This window comes from Rana temporaria, chromosome 5 (assembly GCF_905171775.1).
Source record: "Rana temporaria chromosome 5, aRanTem1.1, whole genome shotgun sequence".
In the NCBI taxonomy this organism is placed as follows: domain Eukaryota; kingdom Metazoa; phylum Chordata; class Amphibia; order Anura; family Ranidae; genus Rana; species Rana temporaria.
Genome location: NC_053493.1, coordinates 227,281,901 through 227,301,492, shown reverse-complemented (window position 1 = coordinate 227,301,492; position 19,592 = coordinate 227,281,901). Strand labels below are relative to the sequence as shown.

The 19,592-nt window shown below is 40.6% G+C and overlaps 1 protein-coding gene across 2 annotated transcripts in view; it reads left to right on the top strand.

Moving 5' to 3' along the window:
• Positions 1 to 19,592, top strand: part of LOC120940616 (cadherin-9-like) — a 253,777-nt gene that overhangs the window by 140,318 nt on the left and 93,867 nt on the right. For both annotated transcript variants that reach the window (XM_040353569.1, XM_040353570.1), the window contains exons 3-4: positions 3,163 to 3,282; positions 4,816 to 4,983. In XM_040353569.1, coding sequence (XP_040209503.1) covers positions 3,163 to 3,282; positions 4,816 to 4,983 — 288 coding nt within the window. The remainder of the gene's footprint in view (positions 1 to 3,162; positions 3,283 to 4,815; positions 4,984 to 19,592) is intronic.

Sequence of the window (19,592 nt, the reverse complement as noted above, 5' to 3'; positions counted from 1 at the left end):
CTTTGTGCTGGAGTTAATTGTTCCACAGCTAAAGAGGTTCACAGAAGAGGAAATTGTAATTTGAGTTTGTGGCTGCTCAATTTCTGAAACACCTTCTTTAAAATTGACTGAAGGAAGTCCATTTGTTTTGCATGTAAATATGCAGTCGGAGCAGAGGCCACTGATTCACCCCTGTGTTTTCATAAGAATCTCTGGTAATGTGCATAAGCACCCTTCAGTCTCTTCTATTTTGTTTTAATTGCCTTTACTGTTAAAAGAAAAAAAAATATATATATTTTTTAGGTACCTAGCAACCAGATAATCATTGGTTAGTCTGCACTATGCATTTTATGCACACACCCATCTTCTTAAACATACAAAAGGCTATCCTTTCAGTTAAATTTGCATGTGCCCGGTGCAACTTTGTTCACTAGCGCAAAGAATATTTTTTTTTGTGGACTCATTAATACACAACACGGAAAGGGCCCATGGGACCCATAGGGGGTTATTTACTAAAGGCAAACTTTGCACTACAAGTGCACTTGGAAGTGCATTTGCTGTAGATCTGTAACAGGCGCTCCTCGCACCGTCGTAATGCGTTCCACATTGGAAGGCATATGGCGGCCACGCGATAACATCATCGCCCGGCGCCGCGTGCGTTCCACTGTGGAACGTGGATGTGCACCGCAATTATGGCAGTTTCTTTGAATCAGTGCTTATGTACTGTACCTGCCTCTATCCTATAAACAGAGCGGTGTGCAGAATGCACAGCGTTCTATTATTGTCAGCCGTAGCTCGGCCACGCTACAACCAATGGTGCCATAGCTCCCCATGCTTCAACTATGACCAGCCTGCAACTTCTGCATTAATGCTGCTACGTTAACTGCAACAGACTGCCATTGCCGGAGACAACCTTAGAGACCTTCCTTGCTGACACCCTACACTACAGAATTCCTTGTTGCTACACTGAAGCCCTGCAAATGGAAAAGTAGCAATTGTTTCACTTGCAGTACTACAGAAATATCTACTGCATATATTCCACCTAAGAACAATTAAAGAACTGTTATATATATTATGGCTTGTAGGTAATAACATACCACTTGGGATAGACTGTTGTGCCTATGACTGTTTGCTAAGGAACATCTTAAAGGGACATCAACACTCAAATTACCTGAGCTATATTTGCCTCTCATATGCAAGAATTAGTTGTTTATACTACTCCTATTTACTATGTGCTTGACATTAGTGTTATTTGTTTATGGGTTTTGCCCTAACTAGCTGAACATGTTCGCTCTAACTTTTTTATGCTAAGGGTTGATGGTATTTCATACTAACTCCCTTAGTGGCCTAATGCATCTCTATATGTTTAAGTGATATGATGTAGAGAACCCCCAAATTCCTGTTTGCGTGGAGTGATGCCTGGGGTCCCGTACTGATAATCACTTGCATATAGAAGTGCATTGGAATCTTCAAGTGTATGCTATAATTTTAAACGCTAAGTTCTGGTCGCATGTTGTAATGCATCCAACCTTAGTCGCTCAATGCCTTTCTTTATGTGAGAGAGAGATGATGTAGAGAACCCCCTGGGGTCCAATACTGAATTCTTACATATAGAAATGCATTGAAATCCTTGCTAGACACAGTTGTGGTTCACTCCCGTTCACCAGAGCTGTTACAAGATCTGAGGGGGGACATGCAAGGAAAATAAAAAAACAGCATTTTAGCTTGCACATGATTGGATGATAAAATCAGCAGAGCTTCCCCTCATTTCAGATCTACCCCTCAGATCTACAGCAACTGCACTTTCAAGTGCATTTGCCCTTAGTCAATAAACCCCATGGTGTCTCAGAGACACAGGCAGGGTGCGTATATCAGGGATAAATTTGCATCCTACTTTGCATCTTCCACAGGACAGGTCCATGGCATCCAGGTCCATGGCATCTTGAGGCAATAGATTAATTTAACATTATGAGAAATGCTGTTTTCTATTAAATCTATCTTCTGTGGTGTTCTGCATTATTAAGTTGACTAAGAAAATCAGTAATATTGGCTTTTGTGTGTGTTCCTTTTGTGGTATAACTGAGATATCACCTCACACAATTATTATTTTTTTTACATGTCTTATCATGTACATTATGTCTACCCAGATTTGCATCATCCTATCAACACTGTCCAAAACAAGGTCTCACATACCAATAGCCAGGCTCCATAATTTTAAATAGTGATTATAATCCCTCAATTAATCTATGGCATATTGGAATGTTTCTGCTAATTTATGAGAAAGAAATAGAGAGATAATAAATATATATATTGCTTTGTAGAACTTTACTTGATTGTCATGTGAGGGCCCGTATATTTTGCATTTATGATCATGTCTTTGTAGATTTGCATTTTAAAATTGCTCATTTATAAATGGGCTGAGAGTTAAAGAACAGCTACTGATCAGACTTGGACAAAAACATGTCAACTGTCTCATTAGAATCCAGTGATTGTAGGACATTTAGCATTTAGTACCCATAGCATAAAAAGCTGTATGTCACATGCGTTTCTTTTGCATTTGTGTTGGTATGTGGTGCATATAAGCCTAAGGCTACCTCTGGTTGAAATTAACTTTCCTGTGAAGTCTATATACTTATGTGAGACCTATATAAAGCTATTGACAGTTCATCTACTAGTAATTAAGTTGATGCTAGAAAAACTGCAATTAAACTTTCTAGGTATGCCAATTAAAGCTCTCAGCCAGAAATGTTCTGATCCAGGCCAAAACTGTGTAAAATGTGCTTTAAGATTTTTACTCACCAAGTGTTATGATATTATACACTTCCATAGAAGCAATTAAGAGTATTTTGTCATCCATCATAACCATATCACTGTGTGGTACATATTCCAGTCAATAAATTGGAAAGATATAAGGCCTGCTGTTATCGTTATCCATAGATTGTTATCCATAGATTGTTATCCATAGACCTGTGCTTATAGGAGGGGGATTTTAGATGTAATTAAATATTTAAATATTGCCTGCAAGAATTGAAAGAAAAATATTTAATTATTACAGTATATCTGTGTTTTTTTTTTATGTACACACCATAGACTATTATTTGTCATCCAGTTATGTTTACTTTTGTGAATATCTGTAGTAAAACCTTGTGTACCTCTAACTATGCAATATATTACTGTTTCCAGGTTCATCTGTGATTCAGGTGACTGCCATAGATGCTGATGATCCTTCCTATGGTAATAGTGCTAAAATTGTGTACAGCATTATTCAGGGACAGCCATATTTCTCAGTTGATGCTGATACAGGTAAGAATATCAAATATATATATGGACTTTTCATGGATAAAGAAAAAAAAAATAACACACCGTATATCACAGTTCTGTACCACTGCATCACATTAATGTGACGCCTTGTACACACGACCGCTTTTTCCGTCAGGAAAACTGCCAGGAGAGCATTTGGCTGGGAATCCCGGCCGTGTGTATGCTCCCTAGCAGTTTTCCCGTCAGGAAAACAGCCGAGAATCCCGACAGGAAAATAGAGAACCCTGCTCTCCATTTTCACATCGGGTTTAGTGTGGGGTGTAGCAAGATGGTGGCGACGGAATGGAATGTGACGAGCGCTGGCTCGTCGTAGTCGATGACGTCACCGTGTTCTTGCCATTCAAAAGAATGGCCGTCTGTATGCACAGCTTTGCAAGACAAGCTTGCCAGGAATCCCGTCAGGAAAACCAACGTTTTTTTCCTGATGGGATTCCCGGCCGTGTGTACAGGGCCTTATGCAGCGTACACACAACAATTTTTCATGTCGAGAAAAATGCAATTTTTTTAATTGGTTGTTTATCACGATCGTGTGTATGCAAGGCGGGTTTGAGAGGAATCACGTAGAGGAAAACATTGTTTTTTTCCATGACATGAATAACGGTTATGTATACGCGGCATTAGGACCTAAAACTGATTATTGAAACTCTCTAATATCAAAGGAACGAAACATTGAGACCTTATTAGCCCTTTTAAGGTTGGCTAGCAGGATTTTTGCATTACATCTAATGTGGTTAATTACAATTTTGAACAAATGAACACTAACTTAATTATTTTCACTAATCCAAACATGTACAAGCAACATTTCTATTATTATTTATTTCCCTTGTACACAATGAAGTATTCAAGGTGAACAACGCTCTACCTGATTAAGTAGCTAAAGTAAAATTCCCTACCCCTTTAGTAAAACGGAGTGTAATCCTGTAGTGCAGTGTAATCCATTAAAATAATATTTTTTTTTGTTTTATATAAGACATATCTGGTTAAAAATATTTTTTACCATATCGGGTGAAGCTTATGTAAGAAAATATTGTATTCTTACATAGAAAGGCCATCCAAAACATCATAGATTTGGTATCGCCTATTTGTGTTAAACAGTTATACAGTTATATAAAAAACAATACCCAGCTAACAATGTTGTTCTTTTTCAATAAATTGTACACTATGCTTTGTAAGTATCTGCTAATTTAATTATAATGTTGCTCACGGGAATGAGGAGAACTTATTATCATGCATTTTCATGAAAAGAATGAAAAAATGTTGTTTACAATTTTTACCTCAAATGTGTTTATGCTACGTACAGTAGTTATTCATTTGTTTTATTTGCTAACTGTTATAAAGAGATGAATCAAACAATCTGATTATTGAATGTTGTAGCACCTGTTAAGTGGTATGGTGTTGTGTTTGTAAAAATGCAGTCGTTATCTCCAGTGTGCATTTGCTGACAAAGATTTTATATCTGCAGTGTATTTCATGTGAAAATATTTTGAAACAGTGTTTTTGCCCTGTTTTTTGCAGGCATAATCAAAACTGCTTTGCCAGACATGAGCAGGGAGAACAGGGAACATTACCAAGTGGTTATTCAGGCCAAAGATATGGGCGGCCAGATGGGAGGATTATCTGGGACCACCACGGTGAACATCACACTGACTGATGTCAATGACAATCCGCCTAGATTCCCACAGAGTAAGATTCATTTAATACTTGTGCTGTGTTTAAAACCCTGTTTAAATTTGGTAATTTAACAGATACCATCTGTGATGCGCTTTCATAAATACTGAGCTACTGCAGAGCCTGCTTATAGCTTTATGCTAGATAAAGGAGAGCAGTAGCCTGTTTTAATAGATTTTTTTTTTTTTTGCTTCCGTTTATTGCAAAATAGTAAAACAAAATTAAAACCATCAATTTTTTTTGCAACACAGACCTTTACAAGCTGTATTTTACTTAATGTTTGCAGGCAGAAATAGGATTATTAATAACATATTTTATTCATGACAACACAAACTGCTTTTCAATTCTTTATAATGAGAGACATTTCAAGATATGGGAAATGGCAGTAGTCTTTAAAAGTAACATCAAGTGGGGGAAGCAATGAAATTTGCATCAGATATAGTTTTGAGTTATCAACTAAAATACAGTCATCTTTTGTTTTATCTTTTTATTTATTTTTTTTACCTATTTTATGCTTGTTATCACTGGTAAATAGATGATAATAGAAGTTTAATCAGTTTAGCCACTTGATATTGCAGCAAAATTATAATTAAAGTATATTTGTCTCCTCTTGCCTTTTCTAAATAAAAGTCTGCCACAAATTTTACTCTCTTTATCTTTCCTCCTTCCTGCTGGGGAATATGTTTCCAAATCCTGATCCCTCTCCCACACTTTCAATCTCTGGGTACACAAACATTCCTCATGCAAAGGAATGCTTACTTTCAATGGTACTAATGTGCCGCAACTGTGAGTCATGTTTTTTTGCCCAGCACTTGCAGTGTGACTCCATTGATTGTATTGACTGTACCACAGCCAGTGTAGAATTGGATAGCACAGTATAAAATAATATAGTGTTGTAAAATTGTATAGTATTGTAAGTATTTACAAGGAACCACTAATGGCATAGGGGCTGTAAGAGGTGCATATATTACCAGGTGATGCTGTCTGTCAACTCAACAGGTTGAGTTGCCAGATTAGTTTTGCCTTGCCTACAACACACAGGGGTTGATGTATTAACCACTTAACCCCCGGACCATATTGCTGGTCAAAGACCAGAGCACTTTTTGCGATTCGGGACTGCGCCGTTTTAACTGACAATTGCGCGGTCGTGCGACGTGGCTCCCAAACAAAATTGGCATCCTTTTTTTCCCACAAATAGAGCTTTATTTTGGTGGTATTTTATCACCTCTGCGGTTTTCATTTTTTGCGCTATAAACAAAAATAGAGCGACAATTTTGAAAAAAAAAAATATTTTTTACTTTTTGCTGTAATAAATATCCCCCAAAAATATATAAAAAAAACATTTTTTTCCCTCAGTTTAGGCCGATACGTATTCTTCTACCTATTTTTCTAAAAAAAAAATCGCAATAAGCGTTTATTGATTGGTTTGCGCAAAAGTTATAGCATTTACAAAATAGGGGGTATTTTTATGGCATTTTTATTAATATATTTTTTTTACTAGTAATGGCGGCGATCAGTGATTTTTTTTCGGTACTGCGACATTATGGCGGACACTTCGGACACTTTTGACACATTTTTGGGACCATTGGCATTTTTATAGCGATCAGTGCTATAAAAATGCATTGGATTACTATAAAAATGCCACTGGCAGTGAAGGGGTTAACACTAGGGGGCGGGGAAGGGGTTAAGTATGTCCCTGTGTGTTCTTACTGTGGGGGGGGAGTGGCCACACTAGGGGAAACACTGATCCTCTGTTCATACATTGTATGAACAGAAGATCAGCGTTTCCCCCGCTGACAGGACCGGGAGCTGTGTGTTTACACACACAGCTCCCGGTCCCCGCTCTGTAACGAGCAATCGCGGGTGCCCGGCGGCGATCGAGCCCGCCGGGCACACGCACGGGAGTCGGGGGCGCGCGGGGGGCGCGCGCACGCGCCCCTAGTGGCCGATCGAGGAGCGGACGTATAGCTACGGGCTCTCACCCAGAAGAGCTGACCTGCCGCCGTATAATGACGGTGGCTGGTCGGCTAGTAGTTAAAGGCAACTAGACTGTGCACTTTGCAAAGTGCAGTTGCACTCTGCAAGTGAAATTGCTCCAGAGCTTAGTAATTAAGGTAAAGCTTCACTTTGCAAAGAATGCCCAATCAAATGCAAGGAAAACATTTTTTTTGCTTGCACATGATTGGATGATGGAAAAGAGCAAAGCTTTTGGTCATTTTCTAAGCTCTGAAGCACCTGTCCTTGCAGAGTGAAAATGCACTTTGTAAAGTGCACAGTCAATTTGCCTTTAGTAAATCAACCACACAGTATTGCAGCCACACTATGTGAACAGCCTCTTCAGCTGAATAGGTGGAGGTGTTGCATATACGGCACTCCTGTATGAATGGAACTTCTAGATATCCTGGTTCTCTAGGCTACCATCCAGGGGGATGCAGAACAACTGGAAATGCACAGTGGGGCTTGATCAGCACCCAAAGAAGTAAAAGCAAACTCTATAGAAATGTAAATAGAACGAGAGGAGCTTCAAAGTGCAGTAACAACAGCATTTATTTAAAAAAAAATGTGGTTAAAAACACTACTTTTCTGTGGGTAATTTAAACTGCATTTGTTTTAAAAAAAATTCTGGTATTACGGCACTTAGAAGCACCTCATTTTCTATTTGTCTTCAGCTGTGTAGTAGGCTTTAGGTGGGCGGTTAAAAAAAATGTGGCTTAGCTGCCAGTGAAAAGAGGCCTAAATCATGCTTATCATCTGGTTATTGAATCACACAAGGTTCCCCCGCTAACATGCATCAATCATTTAGCAAAATAAATCCCACCTTGCCACCTGTTCAATTTATACTATTCCTTGTCATCTCACTTCTCTTCTTTCCTTATCCTTCATTCTTTTTTAAACTATCTTATTTTTTTTCCTGTTTTTACAATTGGTATTTTTCATAAAAACTATATGTAAACCCTAACTGAACCATTTAGTTTCAAAAAGCACTATGTATCTCAAACAATTGCCACATACTTTTTTTTATTCTATTTCCTTTTTTTTATATACCAACCACAGCTGATCTGTAGATTCATTGCATTTACGTTTTGCCTATATACTGTGTGTTTATAAATATATATATATATATATATATATATATATATATATATATATATATATATATATATATATATATATATATATAATTGTGTGCCATTTTTCTGGGCAGGTTTTCTAATAGTAAAAACAGTGAAACATGACTGTGCGACAAGTATACTTTTAGAAGACCCTTTGCATTGCCTGATTAAGTTGCATAGACATAATGCATAGGGAGGAGCTGAGGTGAGGATAATTAGTGCAGCGCTAATATATAGAAAAGGTGCACACTAAAATGCAATCATGAATAATAAACAAATATGTGAACATATAACTCCTTGTGAAAATAGTTCAGAGAATCTCAAAGGCTTCAAGATGAGAAAATAGTCTGTGTGAAGACTAAACAAACTGAAGAAATTCTTCCCATAGGACAACTCAGGTGAGAAAACCACTTGTCAGCATTTAATCTCCAAACTCTTCAAACATAAATAGGTAAAATACCCTTATCAAATGGGGTGGACTCATCTCTTGTACAACAGTGGGTCATATAGGCTTGTGATCCCAATGGGTCTGGAGCAGGGTAAGGATGGTCCCAGAGGGTCTCGGAAACCCGGATAAATCTTGGATATGAACAATGGTCCAATCAGCTGGAATGTGGACTTGACTCTCTTCAATCGGCAGATGGATAACAGGTGTTTTCGTACAGGCTCCAATGGAGGGAAATAATAAAAATATAGGCTCCAAATGGTGCAGATCTAACCAGGTATGGTTTATTGAAAAAAGGGGGCATACAAAAATTGAAAAGTGATCACTATAAAAACATGTAAAAGCAATGTGAGGTGCAGTAAAGCTCGGCCTACACGTTTCCACTCGAATGGTCTTCAACTGGGGCATATCCCATGCTTTTTTATGTTTTTATTGTGATCACTTTTCTATTTTTGTATGCCCCTTTTTAAAATAAACCATATCTGGTTTGATCTGCAGCATTTGGAGCCTCTCTTTCTACTGTTTCCCTCCATTGGAGCCTGTACGGAAACACCTGTTATCCATCTGCTGATTGAAGAGATTCATGGCAGGACAGGGAAAAGAGGTTGGAGTCAGGGGTGGAGCCAGGGAGGGGGGGCGGTTTTGCCTAGGGTGTCAAAAATCCTTGCACCAGCCCTGCACGTGATCATGACACACTTCCATCTAGATGTCCAAACCCAGAGATCGAGCCCTCACTGCGACAGCGGCTTCATGTTGAGGGCATGTGGCCTGGTACAGTTCAGGAGGGGCCCTGTGCCCTAGGCCGAAAAACGGCGTGGGGGTCCCCCCAAAATCCATACCAGTCATTTATCCGAGCACGCAGCCTGGCCGGTCAGGAAAGGGGTGGGGGAGAGCGAGCGCCCCCCTTCTGAACCATACCAGGCCAACATGGGGGGTGGGTGCTTTATGCACCTTGTCCCTATGTTGATGAGGACAAGGGCCTCTTCCCGACAACCCTGGCCGTTAGTTGTTGGGGTCTGCAGGCAGGGAGCTTATTGGAATCCGAGAGCCCCCTTTAATAAGGGGGCCCCAGATCCCGGCCCCCACCCTATGTGAATGAGCATGGTGTACATCATACCCCTACCCATTCATCTGGAGGAAAAAAGCGTCAAGAAAAAAAAAACACTACACAGGTTTTTAAAGTCATTTATTAGGGAGCTCTGGGGGTCTTCTTCTGACTTTGGGGGGTCTTCTACTGACTTTGGGGGTCTCTTCCGACTTCTCCACTCTCTTCCTCCACTCTCTGGTGTCGTCTCTGCGCTCTCTAGTTCTTCTCCCACTCTCCGGTGCCTTCTACCTTTTGCCAGGTTCTCCCAAGCTCCTCCATCTTCTTCCAGCTCTTTTAGTAGCGGTGGCCCGGTCTTCTCCGTCGTCTTCTTCCCTCGATTTATATAGGCATGGGCGTGGTCACCCAGTGACCCCACCCCTTATGGCATCACATTCCCATCATGTCTTGGGACTGTGACATCATAAGGGGCAGGGTCACCCGGTGACCATGCCCCATGCCTATATAAATAATTACACACTGCACACACGTCATTACAGTAGGAGAGAGCGTTGTGTCAACATCGAAAGAAGAGAAGAGAGAAGAATACGATGGAGAATACCGGGCCACCACTACTAAAAGAGCTGGAAGAAGATAGTGGAGGAGCCCAGCAGAAGGTAGAAGGCACCAGAGAGTGGAAGAAGAACCAGAGATGTCACCTGAGAGCGGAAGAAGAGAGCGGAGAAGTCGGAAGAGACCCCCGAAGTCGGAAGAAAACCCCCCGATGCAGTGCACTGCGTCCGGGCGCCAGACACAGTGCACTGTGGGAAGCGCCACGTCTATGCAATCACGAGATTGCAGATGAGGCACTTCATTTGCAGACTTTAAACCCAGCCTGCGGGGCAAATCCATCGCTCCAAACGACATCTGCCTGTGCCGTAGTATGTATTACTAAGGCGGATGCTTTGATTGACACTACAGTTACGTCACTTCCGGTTTTCAGTGTGCCAGATCGCCCAAGCGGAGGAAGCATGAGGCGCAGACTCCTTTACCGCCACTGCTGCCTGCTGCCCACTGAAGGAGATGAGACACATAGGAGGAGAGCCTCGTTAGTCCAGAAGGGGGGCCAGGCACCTGCAGGAGAGGAGAGTCGGCTGTTCTGCCTTCTTCCTGGTGTTTAACCCCTGCAGCGCTGCTGGCTTTCTTCCTCCCAGCTGCTATGCAGGAGATCAATGATAAATAGCTCCTTTAGTTAGAAAGCTGTCCCATGCTGGTTTTGTTCTCAGGCTGTGTCCTGATTTTGGAACAGCAGGGACAGCTGCAGAATCTCTCTCTGCCTTTGTCATAAACTGTTTACACACTACCTGCTGGGTCTTAAAACTTCTCCTCCCCTCCCCCTGTGATCAGAAATATTATCTCTAGTTGCAAGGAAGAAAGATGGAGGTAAGAAGTTCTCTGCCTGCTTCTCCCTGGGCTATGCTGACCTCCACACTGTGCTCTGTGTGTCTTATATGTATGCTGCATGTTGTAGTGATACTGCTGGAAAAAGGGGAGTGGGGGGGGATTAAGTTGCAGAAAAGTTTGGTAATGATTAAGCACACGATGTTTGTGTGAAAAGCATCTATGTGACCTTGTGTTGTTGTCTTTGGTGTTATCACTTTGAACAATAAAAGGCAATCGGAATTCCTGGATGTGCAGCCATTTCTTTTCTTACATGCAGAAAAGTTCAGGAGTCAGAAAGGGGAGAGCCTTGTTCTGCAGGTAGTGTGCAGGGATGTTATCTGTGTGCCTCAATCCCAGCTGGGAGGAATTGCTGTCAGTGTGTCCTGTGAGCCCCAAGGTGGGGGGTGTTATCAGTGTGCCTCGCTCCCCACTGGGGGGAAGGAATTGCTGTCAGTGTGTCCTGTGAGCCCCAAGGTGGGGATGTTTTCAGTGTGCCTTGATCCCCGCTGGAGGGGGAGGAATTGCTGTCAGTGTTTCCTGTGAGCCCAGAGGCAGTGTGCTGCGATCCGGGGGGGAGGTGCTGGTATCGTGTCCTCCACCAGTGTGTGGGTGCTGCAAGATCAGTATATGTGATGCTGTTGATCTATATACCCTTTATTTGATGCTTCTGATCTATATACCCTTTATGTGATGCTGCTGATCTATATACCATATCTGTAATGCTGACCTATATACCCTGATCTGTGATGCTGAGCTGTACACTCCTGACACTATATGGGTGGAAGCAAGTGGAATAGAGGTGACGGAGTGGGTTGATTCTATAAGGGGTGGGGCTTATGAGAAATGGGAGGGGTCAAAACATAAGGGCCACCACTGATATAGAGCACTAATCTGGAATAATGGTGTCCATGTTACAATATGCTACAGAATGCTGGACCCCTCCAGGACCTTGCTGATTAAATCCCTTAAGGAATTCTTGGCGATGTCCCAACTGTAAAACTGTAAAACAAATTGTCAAATTATGGAATGAAATTAAAAAAAGAATGGGAGAATGAATGGGTATCGTACAGCCATTGATGTACTGTTTATCGCACCGGAGATATCTTTCTGATCTGGAAAATTGTAATGTTATACTTATTTGCACTTTTATACACTAAAAACTATTTTCTGATTGAAAAAAGATGTGGGAAACAGTTATACAGTTGTGTTCAAAATTATTCAACCCCCCAATGCTGTAAAGGGTTTTAGGGAATTTAGTGTACATTTGTAATTGTATTCAGAATGAAATCCTACAAGGACTTCTTAAAGAACCATATGCAACTAAAATGACATCAATTGGTTTTGTAATACAGTAGTAAATGTTTATTTTGTGAAGTCTTCATTTACACAATTATTCAACCCCTTAAAGACTACCACTCTGAAGAACAGAGGTTCATTGAAGTGTTTTCAATCAGGTATTGAAAACACCTGTGGATGTCAGGGAGCAGCAATAAAGCCTAATAAGCACCAATCAGGCAGCTTTAAAATGACTGTGATACTCAGCTCCTTCTAGACATTTACTGGTGTGGTTACAAACATGGTGAAGTCAAGGGAATGGTCCAGGAAGACAATAGAAGATGTTATTACTCTTCACAGGAAGGGCAATGGCTATAAGAAGATTGCAAAGATGTTAAACATACCAAGAGACACCATAGGAAGCATCATTTGCAAATTCAAGGCAAAGGGCACTGTTGAAACGCTACCTGGTCGTGGCAGAAAGAAGATGCTGACTTCGACTGCCGTGCGCAACCTGAAGCGTAGAGTGGAGAAAAGTCCCCTTGTGACTGCTGAGGAACTGAGAAAAGATTTGTCAGATGTGGGTACTGCTCAGACAATACGGCGCACACTGCATAATGAAGGCCTCCATGCCAGAACTCCCAGACGCACCCCCTTGCTGTCTCCAAAGAATAAGAAGAGTCGACTGCAGTATGCAAAAATCATGTGGACAAACCACAGAAGTTTGGGGATTGTGTTCTGTGGACTGATGAAACAAAATTAGAAGTGTTTGGGCCCATGGATCAACGCTATGTTTGGAGGAGGAAGAACAAGGCCTATGATGAAAAGAACACCTTGCCTACTGTGAAGCATGGCGGCGGGTCAATCATGCTTTGGGGCTGTTTTGCTTCTGCAGGTACAGGGAAGCTTCAGCGTGTGAAAGGTACCATGAATTCTCTTCAGTAGCAGGAGATATTGGATGACAATGTGATGCAGTCCGTCACAAACCTGAGGCTTGGGAGATGTTGGACCTTTCAACAGGACAATGATCCCAAGCATACCTCCAAGTCCACTAGAGCATGGTTGCAGATTAAAGGCTGGAACATTTTGGAGTGGCCATCGCAGTCACCAGACTTAAATCCGATTGAGAACCTCTGGTGGGACTTAAAGAAAGCAGTTGCAGTGCGCAAGCCTAAGAATGTGACTGAACTGGAGGCTTTTGCCCATGACGAATGGGCGAAGATACCTGTAGATCGCTGCAAGACACTTGTGTCAAGCTATGCTTCAAGTTTAAAAGCTGTTCTAACTGTAAAAGGATGTTGTACTAAGTACTAAGATTGAATGTCAACTGGGGGTTGAATAAAACTGATAATGATGTGAGCACAGAAAAGACATTTGTGGTTATTTCATTATAAATGTTATGTTATATTTGTCTGACCTACACGTGCCTCTTTGATTTAATTGTAAGCAGGATGACTGAATGATCAAAATCAATGTCAAACTGGCCAAAACAATGAATTTCAGTGGGGGTTGAATAATTTTGAATACAACTGTATGTTTGAGTTTATTTGCTATTACACTGAACTAATTCATATAGTTTGTTAATATCACAGATACAACATTGAAGATATGAGAAATATACTGTATATTGTACTTCTGATCACTGTTCTTTTATGCACATAGAATTACCATTGTTTCATTAATTCACATTCTTACTGTTGTTGGATAAAACATACGGTATATGATAAAAAAATTAGAGAGGATAGTGCCTCATTATTTGTGTTTTATTTTCTTTGCATGACAAGTATAAGCTTTACTTATAGGACTATGGATAGGAGTAGGGAATTATTTTTAATGTTTTATATAAAATTTCAGTGATTAGGTTTACATTTTCTTTAATTATTTAGCTATATAATTAAAGCATCTTTGAATCCACACTCATCTACTTAAAGGGTTAGTAAAGGAATTTTTTAAATAACTAACATGTTATACTTACCTCCACTGTGCAGTTGGTTTAGCACAGAGTGGCCCTGATCCACATCTTCTGGGGTCCCTTGGCGGCTGTCTCTGGTCCTCCCCGCATATACTGACCACAGTCATGTGAGAGAGCTTGCATGGTGGTGAGTAATTGCGGGGGGTTTTCCCGTGATACAGTGAGCGGCCGTATCACTCGGCCCCACCCCTCGGGGCGCCATGTCACTGGATGTGCTCTCCCGTGATACAGTGAGCGGCCATATCACTCGGCCCCGCCCCTTGGGGCGCCGCGTCACTGGATGTGATTGACAGCAGCGCCAGCCAATGGCTGCGCTGCTCTCAATCCATCCGCTCTAGACAATCAGCGGCCAGGCTGAGCGGCGAAGAGGATATCGGGAGATCGAGGGACTTTCGAGGGGTCAGGTAAGTATAACGGGGGCTGGGGGGGGCGGCAGCGTCAGATGTTTTTCCACCTTAATGCATAAATTGCATTAAGGTGAATTTTTTTTTTACTTTACAACTCCTTTAAACTTTCATGTTTTCCATTCTCATTCAGTGACAAGAAAGATACATTTATGTGGCACTCTGTTTCTCTACTAACTCCCTGCTTGATTGTCTTGAAATTGACTCTTCTCCACTGAAACTTCTCTTTTTAAATGATCTCTTAACTGGAAATATTTTTTTATTTTTTTAACTTTTGATACTCTTGGACACTCTTTACTACTGCAGACTCTGTTCTTTCTAGGGGTCAAAGGGTTTAGCATTTTAAGAACTTTCTGTATGATAGTATTTTCTTGAGAAAACTGGGAATGCTTTAAGGGAATACTCCAGAGCTGGGGAGATGGTAAAACATAGCAGCAGAATTGGATGAGAAATAAAGGTTGTTTCCCTTTGAAAGAAAAATACTGTATTATTTCTAATGTTTTGAAATCAGACATTTTTCTTTTTTGCAGCAACACAATCGCAGTGAAAATGGCTGGCTAAGGATCCTTTAAAAAACAGTGCATTGTAGTGCACTGTGCTGGTGCATGCAGGATTTTTGGTCTGTTGTGGTAGGCAGCCCATTCAAATAATTAGACTGACTTAAAGGGTCACTAAAGGAAATTTTTTTTTTTGCTAAAATGACTGTTTACAGGGTATAGAGACATAAAAGTTAACTGATTCCTTTTAAAAATGATTAAAAATTGTATTTAATCTATCATATAATGTGCCTCTAGTTTCACTTTCGTTTTTAAAGGTACATACATGAAGTTCCGGGTGAGAGGTGAGTCGGGAAGACTCACAGAACAAAAACAAACAAATCCAGGGCAGTGTTTTGTTTTTAAAATGAATCTGATTGGTTCTGAGGAGTTTTAGACACACAGTAATGACAGCTTAGACCACCAGTATGATGGTTATAAGGAAACAGGCAACCAGGAAGTGTGGAGATCACAGCAGAATTACAGCTACTTCAAAGCAAAAACGAACAATGAGGACATGAAACCAGTACTGCAGTAAGGTAAAGGAAGCTATTTAGCTAAAAAAAAAAATTCCTTTAGTGACCATTTAATGCAATCAACATTACTAGGCAATGTAATGTTTGTTCATATACAAGCATTTAGTGCACCGCAACACATGAATAGATCCTAGGACAGAAACAGCTGCAAGTGGTGGTGGTTATCAAAATAGAGCCTATCACCTAAGCAGGCCATAGATTATGTGATATTCTGTCCTGCAACCACAGGTTGCATTATTCAATCAACACAGTCAGTGTTGATGGGTAGGGATGGGCAAATGGTTTGGCGCGAGCATGAGTTTGGGCGGAACTTTGGCTGTTCGAACATTCTCTGAACTGAATTATAGGGACCGTTTGTTTGGCCCGTTGAACGACCACAATGCACTGCGCCGCCACATAGTGCATTGAAAGCCATGATTGGCTGAAGCAAGGAAAGCTTTGCACTGTCAGAGCCATGATTTGATGCAGACATGATGACCGTATCCAATCATGGCTCATTGCTCTTAATCCCGCCCCACCCTATAAAAGTATTCTTTTGATAGCGACCATTTGTAGTGTGATAGCAGCATGGAGAGAGATAGAACATGGGTCTGTTCAGTGATCTTAGACCAGTGTTTCTCAACTCCAGTCCTCAGGGCGCACCAACAGGTCATGTTTTCAGGATTTCCCTCAGATGAAACTGCTGTGGTAATTACTAAGGCGGTGAAACTGATAAAATCACCTGTGCAAAATAATGGAAAGCCTGAAAACATGACCTGTTGGTGTGCCTTGAGGACTGGAGTTGAGAAACACTGTCTTAGACAGTTAGTGTGCTTTAGTGTGCTGTTCGGATTCTATTGTCATTGTAGAATATCGGTTTAGTGTACATCTAGAGATAGTTCAGTGTGAGTGTAGTGCAACCATTCATCTTTACATTAGTGTGAATGTAGGGATAGTTCCATCATTGTTAGTGTAGTGTGATTCACGCTTAATGCAGTATATTTCAGTTGCATTACTGCAAGTTTAACTCTGTACAGTTTAGTGCGTTACTGAAAGTTTAACACTGTATATTTCAGTGCGTTACGTGCCGTTTAATGCAGTACCATTTGGGGGCGTTACTGCATACTTATCGCAGTATATTTCAGTTGCGTTACAACAAGTTTGACGCTGTACAGTTCAATGCATTACTGCAAGTTTTCTTGTTCAAGTATTTTATTAAAGATTATCAGAAAACATTGAATGTAATGAACAAAGAGAAAATATTTACATTTTTATTACAGAAAAGTATATCTCTAGTTGCATATGCCATCATATAATTGTTTAGTTAAGAATTTAATTAAGACAGATCAATGAAGTAAATAGTTATCTACTGTATCTAAAGTATATTTGGTGCTCTTTTCAATAGTGCAAGTTTATGGTTAATCTACCGCTGTTTTTTGGCCTAATAGAAGCATAATATTATGGTATGTAGGGATGAGCCCGATGTTCGAGTCAAACGTAAAGTCTATGGGAGAAATCAAAAGTGCTCATTTTAAAAGTTAATATGCAAGTTATTGTCATAAAAAGTGTTTGGGACCTGGGTCCTGCCCCAGGGGACATGTATCAATGCAAAAAGAAGAGATTACATTTTCTTTTCTCGAGAGCAGTGATTTTAACAATGCCTAAAGTGAAACAATAAAAGTGAAATATTCTTTTAAATTTCATACCTGGGGGATGTCTATAGTATGCCTGTAAAGTGGTAAATGTCCCTGCACAAAATGACATTTCTAAAGGTAAAAAAGTCATTTAAAACTACTTGCGGCTATAATGAATTGTCGGTCCGGCAATACTGTACAGATAAAAGTCATTGAAAAAACAAAAAACAACAAAAAATAAATAAAAATTGCGTGGTGATCCCTCCAAATTCCGTACCAGGCCCTTTAGGTCTGATATGGATATTAAGGGGAACCCTGCACCAAATAAAAAAAATGGAGTAGGGGTCCCCCTCAGTAGTAAAAGTAAAAAAAAAGTGTCAAAAATGTTAAAAAACACACAGACACAGCTTGGGACAAGTCCTTTATTAAAAAAGAAAAAACAATCTAGCGATGTAAACCTTCCTCGACCCAGGATACGGAAAAACATGCCGACACAACACAATTCCACCTCCATGGGAGGCACCTGCCAAATGACACTAGACCCGCCGTGACAGCTCTTAAATAGGCAAGGGCTGGGGCCACCTGTGACATGTGCAGGTGATTCCGCCACCCTCTGATGCAATGGGGAAACTCTGCAGGCTTACCCAGTGACATATACAGGTGACTCCACCCCCCTCTGACGCCACAGGGGTTTCCCATGGCATCAGAGGGGGCGGATTACCGGTGATGCCACAGGGAAACCACCGGAAACTCACTGAAATATGCGGCGTTAAACTTGCAGTAATGCACTGTAATATACTACGTTAAACGTAAGGTAATGCACTGTAGTATACAACGTTAAACTTACAGTAATGCACTGCAATATACAACGTTAAACTTGCAGTAATGCACTGAACTGTACTGCGTTAAGCTGAAAGTAATGCACTGTAATATATGGCGTTAACCTGCCTGGCGGTCTTCCCGAGTCTGACTCGGGGTTAGATTTTCCTGCTGCGAGCGGAAACCCCGAGTCAGACTCGGGCTTGCCTCGCTAGATCCACAGGCACAAGTTACTTACCTTGTCCCTGGATCCAGCGATGCCACCGCGCTGTGTGAGCGAGTGGGACCTCGCTCGATTCACACAGTGCCTCCGTGTGACGCCGATCTCCGTTCCCTGCGACGTTACGACGCACAGGGACGGAGAACGGCGCCAAATTCAAAAAAGTAAACAAACACCTTACATACAGTATACTGTAATCTTATAGATTACAGTACTGTATGTAAAAAAAACACACCCCCCTTGTCCCTAGTGGTCTGTCCTGTGTCATGCATGTCATTTTATATAATAAAAACGTTTCTTTCTCCCTGCAAACTGTAGATTGTCCATAGCAACCAAAAGTGTCCCTTTATGTCAAAAATAGTTTTAGATCAGCTAAAAAACAGCGATAATAAATTATAATCACTTGCAGAATTGTGCGATAGCGATTTGTGGGGAAATTCGTCATAAAAAAAAAAAAATAATGACAGCAACAATTCTGCAACTGAGCAAATTTCAGTGATTTTGATTTGATTACATTATTGAATAATTTTTATTATAATTATATTATTATTTGTTATAATTATTTATAATTATTTATTATATTATAATTTATAATTTTGTTTTTAAAAAAATGTCATACCTGGGATGCCTATTAGAATCTTGTTTGGTCAGATTTAAGTGAGTTATTTCTAAAAATTACAGACCTACAATATAAAACGCCAAATTTCCTTGCAAATAATGGTACCGCTTTTAGCATGTTTTTTCTGACAGAATCATACCGCCAGGGAGGTTAAACTGAAAGTAATGCACTGTAATATATGGCGTTAAACTTGCAGTAACGCAATGAAATATACGGTGTACACAGTCACTACACTAACACTGACTGAACTATCCCTAGATTCACACTAATGTAAAGATGAATGGTCGCACTACACTCACACTGACTGAACTATCCCTAGATTCACACTAATGTAAAGATGAATGGTTGCACTACACTCACACAGACTGAACTATCCCTAAATTCACACTAATGTAAAGATGAATTGTAGGAACACTACACTCACGCTGAATTATCCCTAGATTCACACTAAACTGATATTCTACACTGACAATAGAATCAGAATAGAACACTATAGCACACTAACTGTCTAATAGCACTGAACAGAGAGCCCTGTTCTATCTCTCTCCATGCCAATATAATACTGAAGCCCCATACACACTATCAGTTTTCCTGCAGGTTTTCTC